The 13,162-nt window shown below is 35.5% G+C and overlaps 1 protein-coding gene across 7 annotated transcripts in view; it reads left to right on the top strand.

Moving 5' to 3' along the window:
• The window catches only part of HERC1 (HECT and RLD domain containing E3 ubiquitin protein ligase family member 1), a 197,021-nt gene that overhangs the window by 58,842 nt on the left and 125,017 nt on the right, over positions 1-13,162 (top strand). For all 7 annotated transcript variants that reach the window (XM_049905979.1, XM_049905982.1, XM_049905980.1 and 4 more), the window contains 9 exons: positions 1,403-1,597; positions 2,395-2,706; positions 4,654-4,750; positions 5,351-5,494; positions 7,047-7,174; positions 10,783-10,927; positions 11,032-11,203; positions 12,430-12,564; positions 12,885-13,050. In XM_049905979.1, the coding sequence (XP_049761936.1) occupies positions 1,403-1,597; positions 2,395-2,706; positions 4,654-4,750; positions 5,351-5,494; positions 7,047-7,174; positions 10,783-10,927; positions 11,032-11,203; positions 12,430-12,564; positions 12,885-13,050 (1,494 nt within the window). The remainder of the gene's footprint in view (positions 1-1,402; positions 1,598-2,394; positions 2,707-4,653; positions 4,751-5,350; positions 5,495-7,046; positions 7,175-10,782; positions 10,928-11,031; positions 11,204-12,429; positions 12,565-12,884; positions 13,051-13,162) is intronic.

The raw sequence follows: 13,162 nt of genomic DNA, 5'->3' as shown, positions 1-13,162 counted from the left end.
CATATTTTTTATGTCATCACAACTGTCCTCATGTTTGGTGAGAATATTTGTCTGACACACATATTCTTTTGTTTTGGATAGTATGTAAATATTCTTGCTAGAATTTCTCTATCGCCTCCTATTTAGTGGGTTGGCAAACCAATATATTGACTTTTGAAGATTCTTTATTGTTTTGCTTGATTAATATGATTCAGCAAAAGAAAAACTAAAAGGCAGACAACAAATTGACAACAGCAATAATCAGAGTTAATATCTTCATTTTATTGATTTCATACAAGCCAATAGAAAACCCATTAAATTTAATAAACGGGCAGATGTTCGTTCACTTCACAAAATATGCTAAAAAATAGATGAAAAAATGTTAGCTCTGCTGATAATAAGAAAATGTGAAGTTAAAATAATGGGATCCCCTTTTCCACACTTAAGTTAGCAAAAATAATGAATTAAAAACATAATACTCATTATTGGTATGAATACAGTGAGGACTGGTACTTTTATATAGACCTATTCCTTGGGTTGGGAAACTGGGGTGGCTGTCCTGGGTCCTGTGCTTTTGAGGGGGAAACCTGGGGCTTTTCACTTTATGACTGTTATTTTACTTTATGTGTGTGTGTGTTCAATTATTCTGGGCCTTCATCCTTTTTAGGACAGCCCTCCATCTTGCTGGTGACATAATAAAACTATCACCGTTTGGGGAAGCAATTTTGTATATAGCATGTTTCAAGAATCATAAGATTATTATTTTTTGAAGGTAGTAGTCCCATTTCTGAGGCTTTCTATTAAAGGAAGTAATAAAAAATACAGCTAGAACTATATTCTTAAAAATGTCTCGTGAGAGCAAATAAGAGGAAAGAATCTAAATGTCCCATTAAGGAAAGTGCTTAAGTAAATTGTGATTTTTACATTAGATGGAATATTATATGTTTAGTCATGAAGATTAGGTAGACACAAGGAGAATTTTACATGATACTCATATCATTTGTCACTTTTATGTATTACTCTGACAATATGTATATGAAAAATTCTGGAAGGGCATATATGAAAAAATAATATCTATTAAGATGGTAGAATTATCAGTGGTGGGTTTTTTCAATTTTATCAAGTTTTGTTTTTCTATAATGCTGTTGTATGTGATAAAAATTTTAGTTAAAAAAGGCTTGATTGTGTGTCTTCCCCTCCTCATTCTTGCCACCTTTATTAGTATGTTTTAGTGGTTTCTTCTGCAGAAGTAAATATTGTAGCTGTCTGTGTTCAAGATCAGATGTGTTGTACTGTACTTAGATTATTGGAGCAGCTGAGAGTATTAACGGAAGAAGAAAAGTCAACAGTAATTTCAGAACATATTTATAAAAATACCCCCTGAGGATATTGACTCTTTATTCCATGTTTTTACTTTTAATAGGTTTGCAGAATGGCTTCTGACTACTCAAGAACGTGTGCTAGCCCGGATAGCATTCAGACTGGCGATGCTCCCCTGGTCTCGGAAACCTGTGAGGTTTATGTCTGGGGGAGCAACAGCAGCCATCAGTTGGTAGAAGGCACACAGGAGAAAATATTACAACCTAAGCTGGCTCCTAGTTTCTCTGATGCTCAGACTGTGAGTTCTCTAGATACCTTACGAACTGGTCGATGACAGAGTATATATTCATGCATATATACTTTAAATACTGTTGAAGAGTGTTTTTTAAATGAGTGAAAAGTCTTTGTTGGTTGTTTCTTACTACAGTGTTTCTATACTGTACTGCATCAATTTTTTCATTTTAATGGAAAAATATATTTTCAGTTCCCCATAACCCACAGTTTTCCCGAGTTTCAAAAAATTACATTGGGAGCTGGATTTTTAAAAAATATTGTGAGTGGCAACAGATTTTACCGTTATATTCAGCATGAATATTGAATAAGACTAAATAAAAACTGGAATTTTCTCTTTGCTAAATTGTACTTAATTTTCTTATTATGATCACTTTTTTACATTTGTTGCTATCTTTTAGCCAAGATAGACCTTTCTGCCTATTTTCCTATAGGTTTAGAATAGTTTTCTGTAGTTCTTGCCATAATGGACCTGAAGGAATTTATAGGAAAGTTTTTATTTCTTGTCCTTCCAAATTGTAAGAGGAAGCCAAAACATTTTACTTTGTTGTTTCATTAAGCCATCACCTATAGATAACCTTAAGAGAGATAAAATACACAAGAATTTGAGCTTGACAGTAAAGTTAACAAGAAAAAGCCATTGTTTCTTTTATTTTCTATTTATTCATAATTCTCTGTGGAGAGTAATGCTGTGTTCTGCTTTAAAAGACTTCCTTTGAGCCTCCTTGATAACTAGCCTTCAGAATTAAACTTTAATTCTCACAGAAGCCTTTTATATTTATGATTCTGCTTGTTTGTTTATAGATTGAAGCTGGACAGTATTGCACTTTTGTGATTTCTACGGATGGCTCTGTCAGAGCTTGCGGTAAAGGCAGCTACGGGAGACTGGGCCTTGGAGATTCCAATAATCAGTCTACTTTAAAAAAGCTAACATTTGAGCCTCACAGGTCGATCAGAAAGGTTTCATCTTCTAAAGGATCTGATGGCCACACTTTAGCTTTTACAACAGAAGGAGAAGTCTTCAGTTGGGGAGATGGCGATTATGGGAAACTGGGACATGGAAATAGTTCAACACAGAAATATCCCAAGCTTATTCAGGGCCCTCTGCAGGGAAAGGTATGTGCTTCCTTTTTTCAATTTAAAAATAATTAGATGCAGTGGTGCTATAATTGATGATATCGTTCAGATTTTAATATATTCTTTCTGAAGGTGCCCCCTCCCTTGCTTATCTTTTCTATATCTTTACAGTTTATGAAACACTTCCACATGTATTACTTAATTTTAATCCTGTAACAACTTCATGAGGTGGTTATTATTCCCATTTTACATACAAAGAAACTGGCAATCATTCATTCAAAAATACTTGTTTAACATCTTCCAATGCCAAGCAGTCTTTTAGGCATTAGACAAATAGCAGTGAACAAGGCAGACAAGGTCCTTGCTCTCATGGGGCTTTATTCTGGTGTGAGAGAGATAAAAATAAAGAAAGAAAACACATAAAATAATTTCAGATGGTTGTAGAGAAAAAAATTGAAAAATTTAGTAAAGACTAAGCATGGTATGATACTAGAGAATGAGGTCAGAGGGTCCTCTCAGAGGAGGTGGCATTTTAACAGAGACCTGAATGAAGAAGGAGATGCTTAGAGTGGTTAAGTAACTTGCCCAAAGTCACACACTAAGAATTGGTGCCCTTAAGAACTGAGCTTACTTCTCCTCTTTTTATTTCTACTTTACCATTCTTTAAAGAGGTAAAGGTATTTTCCTAAACTTGTAAATGGAGTCTTCCATTTTAAGATTGCATTCTTCCTATGCAAGTTTTCTTATATAAAAACTTTGTGAAGTTTAAATTTTATTTTTATTCCAGAATTACAGTGGGACGCTTTGCTTTCACGGAAGATTGTCTGACAGGGTTGGCTATCAAATTAATTTTACTCTATTACAACTTTCAATAATTTTAACTTAAATATCAACCCCAAAGCAATGGGCCTTAGAATAGTCCACTTTGAAAACATCAGGGGATACTTTATAAGATGTTGAACATGGGGCCTTAAAAAACTTTAGATAATATTATTTGAAGTTGTATTTTATTGGTCTTTCTAGTACCTTCTTTCTTCCTTGATATTCTTTGTAATTTCCTTTACTTTATTTCTTTTTATACTCTATTTGGTAACGGAAATATGGTCAGTTAAATATAACAGTATAAATGTCATGAAGGAAAAATGTACAAAATTTTAAATTAATAATCTGTAGTTAAAAATATCAGAAGTTGTTAACATACTACCTAGCATGTATTAGATGCTCAATATTTTTAATTGAATATAACTTTTGCATTTCCTGAAGTGAGTCCTGATTTTTGGAGATTAAAAAGGTGTAGAGCTATTAGTGTAGACATTTTTTCTGTGTCTCTTTTCTCAGTAGCCATTGGTTTTGGTCATCATTAAAAGGTGTGCTGAAATTTTGTTGCTGTATACCCTTATTCCCCTGATTGTGTTCGCCAACTGGGTAACTACTTCAGTTTTAAAAGATATTGTCAGGAGTTTAACTAATACAAACTTATATACTGCTTAGGTATTTCTGTAGTGTCTTTTTTGAGAATTATCTCTATTAAGTAATGAATTTTCCTTATCAGCCAGGACTGGAGGTTTTATGTTAACATGTTAAAAACTGGCCTTGTTCCATGGGTGCTTACCTCCTTCCAACTCTTTGAGTAAAGACTTGATTGGCAGTGTCGTAGTCCTGCAAGTGGTTGGATTGATAGAGTCAGGGCCGCTGCTAGCCCTTATACTGACTTTGTGTGAATTGAGAAGTGTCCTCTCCTCCAGGTGAATGCAGTCCTGTGCCAGGGTTCATGACTTGGCAAGTAAAGCACAGGCTGTATTTCAGCCCCTACTTTGTCTCTTAGCTAGCGCCCTTGTCTTGGGTACAACCTCCACAACTATCCATGCCAGTTCCCGGAGGAGTTGTAGATATGAGTATCTCTAAGTTTCTGTGATTAGGATCAAATATGGACTAATATGTTTTAGCATCTGTGTACTCATCAAATTCACTTTGTGTGCAATTTAGGTGGTGGTTTGTGTATCAGCTGGATACAGACATAGTGCTGCCGTCACAGAGGATGGCGAACTATACACATGGGGTGAAGGAGACTTTGGAAGATTAGGTAAGATTTTTTAAAAATTGAAGTTATTCTCACAGAAAAACAAATGATTACAGTTACTGAGAAGCAGTGATAGTAGATTTAATAGTCAAGGACAGTCATTAATTTTGTTAGTTTTAAGCTTAGAGGAAGATAATCTTATACAGATAATATCTAGATTCTGGTGCTGATATTTAAGGTGTAATTAAATCCAGCAAGTATTTACTGAGTGCCTGTTGTGACCAGGAGATGTAGGGTTTCAGGAATAAGAAAGATACCATTATGATTCTAAAGTTTATAATCTAGTGGGTAGTGAAAAGCAAGCCCACATGAGCATGACACAAGACAGCGTGAGGTAAGTGCTGTAAGAAGAGCCTAAATAAATTGTTCTAGTGGTTCATTGATGGGACTGCGTGCCTCTTTTTGGTATAGCTTGGAAGATTGGTTGTGAACGTACTGGAAATGATTGTGTTTTTCGTACTTAATTACACTTAAAACACACACAGAAAAAAAAAAACCCAGTCTTATTAACTTGTAATATTTGTTCCACCTGTAAAGTGATGACCTAGAGAAAAAGAGTTAGTAATTCACTATTGTTTCTTTGTTGTTTGTGTTTTATCCAAGGTCACGGTGACAGTAATAGCCGTAATATTCCAACATTAGTAAAAGATATTAGCAATGTAGGAGAGGTCTCTTGTGGCAGTTCACATACTATTGCTTTATCTAAAGACGGGAGAACTGTGTGGTCTTTTGGAGGAGGAGACAATGGTAGGTACAAAGTATTTATTGGTAGCTTTGTCCTTTTTTTCTTTTTCTCTTTTTTCAGTTATACATGCTTATTGTAGAAACACTCAAATACAGATGAGCAGAAAGAAAAAAATAAAAATAAGCTGTTCCTATAAACATTGTTATAACTGTTGTTAACATTTCGGCAGATAGACTTCTAAATATATACATCTACTCCTCACTTATAGCAACGATTGTAAGGATGGTGCAGGACCGGGCAGTGTTTTGTTCTGTTGTGCGTAGGGTCGCTATGAGTCGGAACCAACTCGACAGCACCTAACAACAACAACAACAACAACTCCTCACTTATCAACTGTCTTGTTATCCGATATTTCGTGTTTAGGATGATAGTAAAAAATCTACTCTCCGAGTATTTTGTCATTAACGATGTACGTCTGGCTGTAATGAATGCCGAGGTGTGAGGCTGTGGTGGTTAAGGTTATGTGTCAACTTGGCTGGGCCATGATTCTCAGCGGTTTGGCAATTATGTAATGATGTCACATGGCCATTATGTAATGATGTGGTCATTCTCCATTTTGTGATCTGATTTGGTCATCCTCCGTTTTCACATAAGCCTGATTTTCACATAACGACCTGGTCTTTGAACCCTAACCATGGTGATAAGTGAGGAAGTGAGCGTGTACATTTATACAAATATGTACATATATCTCTACATAGATGTCTTTTTAAAAATCAAAGTGGAATAATATATACCTTAGAAACTATTTCATAACCTGCTGGTTTTATCTAATATTATTTTATGAGTACCTTTTCTATGTCAACAAACATGGTCCTATCTCATTCTTTTAAATGACTGCAAAGCATTCTTTCTTGTGACTGTAGTACAATTTATAAACTCAGTTTCTCATTGTTGAATATCTAGATGGTTTCTAATTTTTTTTTAGTATTAACAACACAATGAATAATCTTAGGGCTAAATCTTTTTCCACTTTAGCCACTCCTACGAGCAGTGTGAGAGTGCCCACTTCGCTGTGTCCTTCAACAACACTTGGGAATTAAAGATTTTTTTTTTTTACAATTTCAAAAGCAAAAATGGTATTTGATTTTATTTCCTCGATTCCTAGTGAGGTTGAATTTTATGTGTTGTTGACCATTTGTTTTTCTTCTTTAGTGATTTGCCAGGTTTTCTGTTCATGAACTATTCAATCTTTTAAAAGTTTTTAAAAATGATATGTATATATATTCTTGTTTAAGACCTGTATATTTGATGTTAGAAATATGACCATTAAAGCAGACAAAGACATAGAAACAATGATTTTCCATATCTCTTTTGAAGTGGTTTTAAGTGCTTAAAATTAAGATACAGGAGGTCATTGGTTGTCCATTATTACTTCTGGTAACAAAAATGTTTATTTGTTAACATCTTCTACTACCAGAAGCTTATAGCTTTCCACATTAGTTAGGTTAGTGATAGCAAGATTATAGCCATTGATCATCTTCAGTACTTAGAAAAGAGTCAACATTTTTTTAAAAACAAATAAATTGTTTCACTTGAATATGTTTGTTTTTATAGGGAAACTTGGCCATGGTGATACCAACAGAGTGTATAAACCTAAAGTTATTGAAGCTTTACAAGGAATGTTCATTCGCAAAGTTTGTGCTGGGAGCCAGTCTTCACTTGCTTTGACGTCAACAGGGCAGGTAGGACTAGGGACGAGCAGAAAAGACTTAGAAAGAGTATTTCAGAGGAACTAGGTGATGAAAAAGTAATAATCATATTTAAATTTTAGAGTTAAAAGAAATAATTTTTAGCCTCCTGAAATAAAATATTTACTCATGTTTAAAGAAGTAGAATATCTGAGAGAGAACCAAGCTTTCTGACCTGGCCTGTGTGACCCTGGTAAACCTTCTTTCATACCCCTGTTCTTTGTAGTGAAATGGTTTGGGGAAACCTTTTAGCACTCAGCACCCCTTAAACCTTTTCCTAAAAATGATGGATAGTGGGGAAAAGCAAAAACAGATCTTGCTAGAACCAGCAATATGAACTAAGAAGATAGGAGACGATCAAAGAGAGGATAAAGAGGACACTTCCTTATGGAAAATAATCTGAGAGGGTTAGGTGTTTCTGAGAGAGTCAGGCTTAGGACAGTCAGAATTTTGCAATCCCTGTATTAGCTTTTGAACTTTTACATGAAATATTTTCACTTCCCTCGCATTTGTTTTATCCTGTGTTTGTTTCTTTGTAGATGGTAGTTAGAAAAACGATTAGAAACCTTTAAGGGACATGGGGAAATAGATTGGCAATAAGCTGGTAATGGTGAGGGAACAGGTATGGTGATAGACTGACAATGATTTCCCTCTTGCATCTACCAGTGATGGTGGTGATAAGTGGCTGACCACACCTTCTCTCACTCTTTATGGGAGCCCATTATGTGCCAGGCACTAGCTATTATACTTGTTTTATATAAAAATGTTTCCTGACTAATCCACAAGGCAGGCAAGCATTGTAAAGCAGAAACTGGCGTGTGATTATTTTTTGAAAGAATGCTTGTATCCTAAAAAATCTAACTCAAACTATTCATCACCTTGTATTTTGTTACATTAGTCACATGTTACAACTCCGGTTGCTACCTTAAAACTTAAAAATTCTCGTTTACGTACTTCTTACTTTGGAGTTTATAGAAATAATCAACGGATTGAAGTTAGAAGATGCTCATTTATTAGATGTATGGCCACAGACAAATCGCATACCTCCCTTGAGCCTCATGTGCTTCTTCTGTATGGAGGGGTCATAATTTCTGCTTTGCCTACAAATGGTCGTAGAAAATAATTATTTGAATTGAATCGTTCTATAAATTATCAAGTACTATATGACTACTAAAGGAGCCCTGGTAGCGCAGTGGTTAAAGCGTTTGGCTGCTGACTGAAAGATCAGCAGTTCGAACCCATTAGCCACTCCACGGAAGAAAGTTGTAGCAGTCTGCTTCCATAGAGATTACAGCCATGGAAATTCTATGGGGACAGTTCTACTCTGTCCTCTAGGGCCACTATGAGCCGGAATTGACTCGACGGCAGTGAGTTTGGTTTTGGTTTATATGACTGTTAGTTGTTAGTAGTAATTGTCAAGCCATGGTGAGACTGCCAGCAAAAGACACAAATCACACATAGACAGTGAGTGGAACACTTTACTCACATAGAAGAGACAGAGCAAGGGCAGCATCAGTAGGAGGCACTGGTTCCTCATGACCAGCGAGTTGCTTTCTGCAGTCCACACAGGGCTGATGTCCTGTGTTCATCCCCTCCCCATCAGAAACAAATATAGAAATGGAATTGGTCAGGTGCTATATAGCACCCTCCACATGAGCAGCACAGAGAAAGTTACTGTGAGCCCAGAGTAGGGAGGGAGGCTCCCTGATGAAGAGAAGAACCTGGGAGAGAGAAACTCAGCTTCCAGCCTCTATTATCAAGGAATGCTCTGGGCCTAAGGCTTCTGATTAGGCAGCCTGGGTGGGAAACACAGGGGCCATGGCTGACCTTCCTCCCAACAATAACAAATTTAATTCATCGTATTGAATTCCAAGGGAATTTGTAGTTATTTGCTACATTGAACAGTCATATCATGAGTATACTAAGTTATGTGAAATCAAATATATAATTAGGAAAAAATAAAGTAAAAGAGGGAAATACTTTCCAACGTAAGGGTAGTTCTGTTTGCCATTATACTTCCTGAGCATGAGTGAAGATGAACTTCTGCTTCTCCCTCAGTCCATCTCAGGCCTCTTTAGAGATAACTTCTTGCCATGCTAAGTGTGATTCTTATGTTTAAAGTACGGTATTTTTTATACAACATGGTCCCTAAATACAAGCCAAATATTTCTTCATCTGGTGAAGAAACAGTACAAGAGAAACTAGCTATGTGGGCCTTACTGATAATACCATATTATACTTTATGGATAATTTAGGAGATCTTCACTGTTAATTTCGACTGTGTAAATGTTTTGACCTTACTTGTCTTTAGTTCCTAACCCCTCCTAAAATGTGCTTTTACTGTACTAGAGTTTTTGTTGGGTCTATACTTGTTTGACACTGGCAGCATAGGGGTAAAGAGCTTGGCTGCTAACCGGAAGGTCAGCAGTTTGAATCTACCAGCCACTCCTTGGAAACCCTATGGAGTAGTTCCCCTCTGTCCTGTAAGTTTGCTATGAGTCGGAATCGACTCGAAGCCAACGGTCACACTTGTTTTAAATAAGTTCTCTAGCAACTGGTACACACATAATTGTCTTCATTTCCTGTTGAAGAGGTTTAACCTCTCAACATTCTTTCCTGAAGTAATTGTTGACCAAAAAAAATTATCTCAAATTTGATGGCCTAAAATAAGACTGTATGATATTACGAAAGCCCGTTGAGAAAGAATAAAAATCACCCAGTTTGCTGATTGTGTGAATATTGTGTGGCCAAGTAGACAATCCTTCATCCACTTGGCTTCCTCTTTTCTTCACTTCACCCTCTCCTCAGACATCTTAAATCAGTCAGTGATTGCTTTGGTATTACTTAGTCAAAAATGAAGATGTTCGGGGGAGCTGTCTTTACTACTTCACATGCCCTCTTTATAAGTGATAATTCAAATTGTTACAACAATGAGGTGAGGGAGCTTTTAACTAACCCGTTTTAGGTGATCACGCCATGGCTTAACAAGCCAAGTACTATTTGTTAAGTACCTACAGAGTGGGAAACATGTAAAAGAGAAGTTTTTGTTGGTTTGTTTTGTTTTGTTATGTGGTGAAAATATGTTATATGGTGAAAATATATATAACAACACATGACATGTCAACAATTTCTACATGTACAATTTAGTAACATTGATTACATTCTTCGGGTTATTCAACCATTCTCACTATCCTTTTCCAAATCATTGTAAAGGAGAAGTTTTCAGATAGCAAGAATATTTCCAAACTGCTGAGATAGGGCAAATATAATAAAAGTCAAGTCAATTAGTAGCCTCGGCAGAATCTCTCAGACAGTATTTCCTTTTTTTTCTACGACTACTTAATTCTTTCTCTTTTATCTCAGTGGTTTGTCTGCCTGTGCTATCAACTATATTTGGGACAACATTTAAAAAATGCAAAATGAATCGCTATGGCAATCTTTAAAATGACCAAAACAATAAATATTGTTTTAATATCAGAAAGTTATTATTTAATATTAAACCATGCTCTTGTTTGGGTAGGTGATATTTATTCCTATGTAACTTAAGTCATCAACACAACAGTCTCAGAAAATCATGTGATGTATTTCTGGTTGTGTTTCAGGTCTATGCTTGGGGCTGTGGAGCTTGTCTAGGTTGTGGCTCTTCAGAAGCTACTGCCTTAAGACCCAAGCTTATTGAAGAGCTGGCTGCCACAAGAATAGTTGATATTTCTATTGGAGACAGTCATTGTTTGGCTCTTTCTCATGGTAAAAGTCATTTGATTTTAAAGAAATGATATTAAGTATTATCTCCCATAAATATGTTACATTTACATTTGGCTTTTCTTTTCTACTCTGTGTTTTGTTTTTAGATAATGAAGTTTATGCCTGGGGCAATAACTCAATGGGGCAATGTGGCCAAGGAAATTCCACAGGTCCTATAACTAAACCAAAGAAAGTGAGTGGCTTAGATGGCATAGCAATTCAGCAGATCTCAGCTGGAACATCACATAGTCTGGCTTGGACTGCTCTTCCTAGGGACAGGTAAGAGAGCCCACTTTAAAAAATGTCTCATGTTTTAACAAGAAGAGAAACCTCAATAAAAACAAATAGCGTACTTTGTTCCTAAAATGCCCATAGGAGCATTTCCAGTATTGATTTTTCCTGTTATAGAAATGACATCTGTATGTTTTTTTATTTGAATGTTGAGGGTAGGCATGTTTCATAAACAGGAAATTATACCTTATATTTAAGACATTTTCTCAAGTGTCTTCTAAACATTTCGAATTCCCTGTTTTCAAATACTGACCAAAAAAAGTAAGATGTCTGCATATCAAAGAAGAGCTTAAATTGAAATAAAATCAGAACTCACCTTTATTTATTTACAACAGTTGATTAGTCTCAGTGCCCTTTATCTGGTTGGTTTTTTGAAAACAAAACAAACAGTGACCATACTTTTAAATTATGGAAGTTACTCTTTGTGGAAATTTCATTTTTTCCTAAAATGACAACCATTTCTTTTTAGATAATCAGGCAGGTGATTTTTTTAGTCACTATTAAAAACAAAAAACAAAAAAAACCCAGTGCCTATTAGGAGTTAGAATTCTAAGGAATGTTTGGGTTGTTTCAGATATTTTTAGATGTATATAGGCTACTTTACAATTTAGAGATGTGTTATATCTGCATTTTATACTTTTGTTTTAGGGGTGTTAATTATGACATTCTAACCAATTAAAAATATTTATAGATAATTATCTTTCCAAAACAAATGCCAAAAATGTTAATAAGTTGAATATGAATAACTTGCTATTTGTATTAAATCTACAGCCTTTCAGTTTATATGTAGATAGTTGGCTCCCAAAATCTTAAAAATCTACACAAGAGATTGTAGAAGTTTTTCTTTTAATAGATTTTAGTTATGTCTGTAGAATCAGGGTATTTTTCCTAATATGAGATATACATTTTCTAGACTGTTAGAACTAGAAAAAGCTTTAGTAGATCATATAGCCCAGCCCTTTGCCTTTAGGTGAGTGACTATTCAAACTTTCCAAAACAGGTGGTTATATGCTTTCTTCTTGAAGAACTTTAAGGATGGTGGATTCTTGGTTTCCCTTAGTAGCTAGAGCGAAGGGTTTTATCACCTTCATGATCAGGAAGGTTTTTTGTGTATCCTGTATCCTGTTGAAATCTTTCAGCATTAATAATGTTTTAATCCTGTGTGAAAATTTCATTTTAAGACTGTTTCACGATTTTCGTATGCTTTCTTATAGACAAGTTGTTGCATGGCACCGACCTTATTGTGTAGATCTTGAAGAGAGTACCTTCTCACACCTGCGTTCTTTTCTTGAGAGATACTGTGATAAAATAAACAGTGAGATTCCCCCACTCCCTTTCCCTTCATCAAGGTATGCTTTATACATACTGTGTGTACGTGCATGCCTGTGTATTAGCTACTTGTTTTGAGTTTTGACTTACTGCTACACTAGTCTTTATTGTTTACTTTTTTCCAATTGTATGACACTTCTTTTAATTTAGAAAAAGAGCTGAACTTAGATACTTATTAATAATAACCCCTAGAATAAATTATCCATAATTTTACAAATCAAGCTTTAAATATTACTGTTGGTTATGACTTAACAAAATTTCTAAAGAGAAAATGTTACCAAACTGGGTAGCACATGCTCCTTTATGTTCCAGAAATTTACAGCATTTTATTTGGTTTCAGGGAACACCACAATTTCCTCAAGCTGTGCCTGAAACTGCTTTCAAATCACCTTGCTCTTGCGCTTGCAGGAGGGGTAGCTACCAGCATTCTTGGGAGGCAGGCAGGTCCACTTAGAAATTTGCTCTTCAGACTGATGGACTCATCTGTCCCAGATGAAATCCAGGAGGTAAGAATATAGCACTTGTGAATCTGTATCTCAAGTTATATCTTACCCTGAGGTTGTAGCTCATAAATTCACCATCACATCGGACGACTTCAACTGGATGGTCTTTCCCTTA

Source organism: Elephas maximus, chromosome 13 (assembly GCF_024166365.1).
Source record: "Elephas maximus indicus isolate mEleMax1 chromosome 13, mEleMax1 primary haplotype, whole genome shotgun sequence".
Lineage (NCBI taxonomy): Eukaryota > Metazoa > Chordata > Mammalia > Proboscidea > Elephantidae > Elephas > Elephas maximus.
Note: the sequence above shows the minus strand (reverse complement) of the source record. Positions and strands in the feature narration are given on the sequence as shown.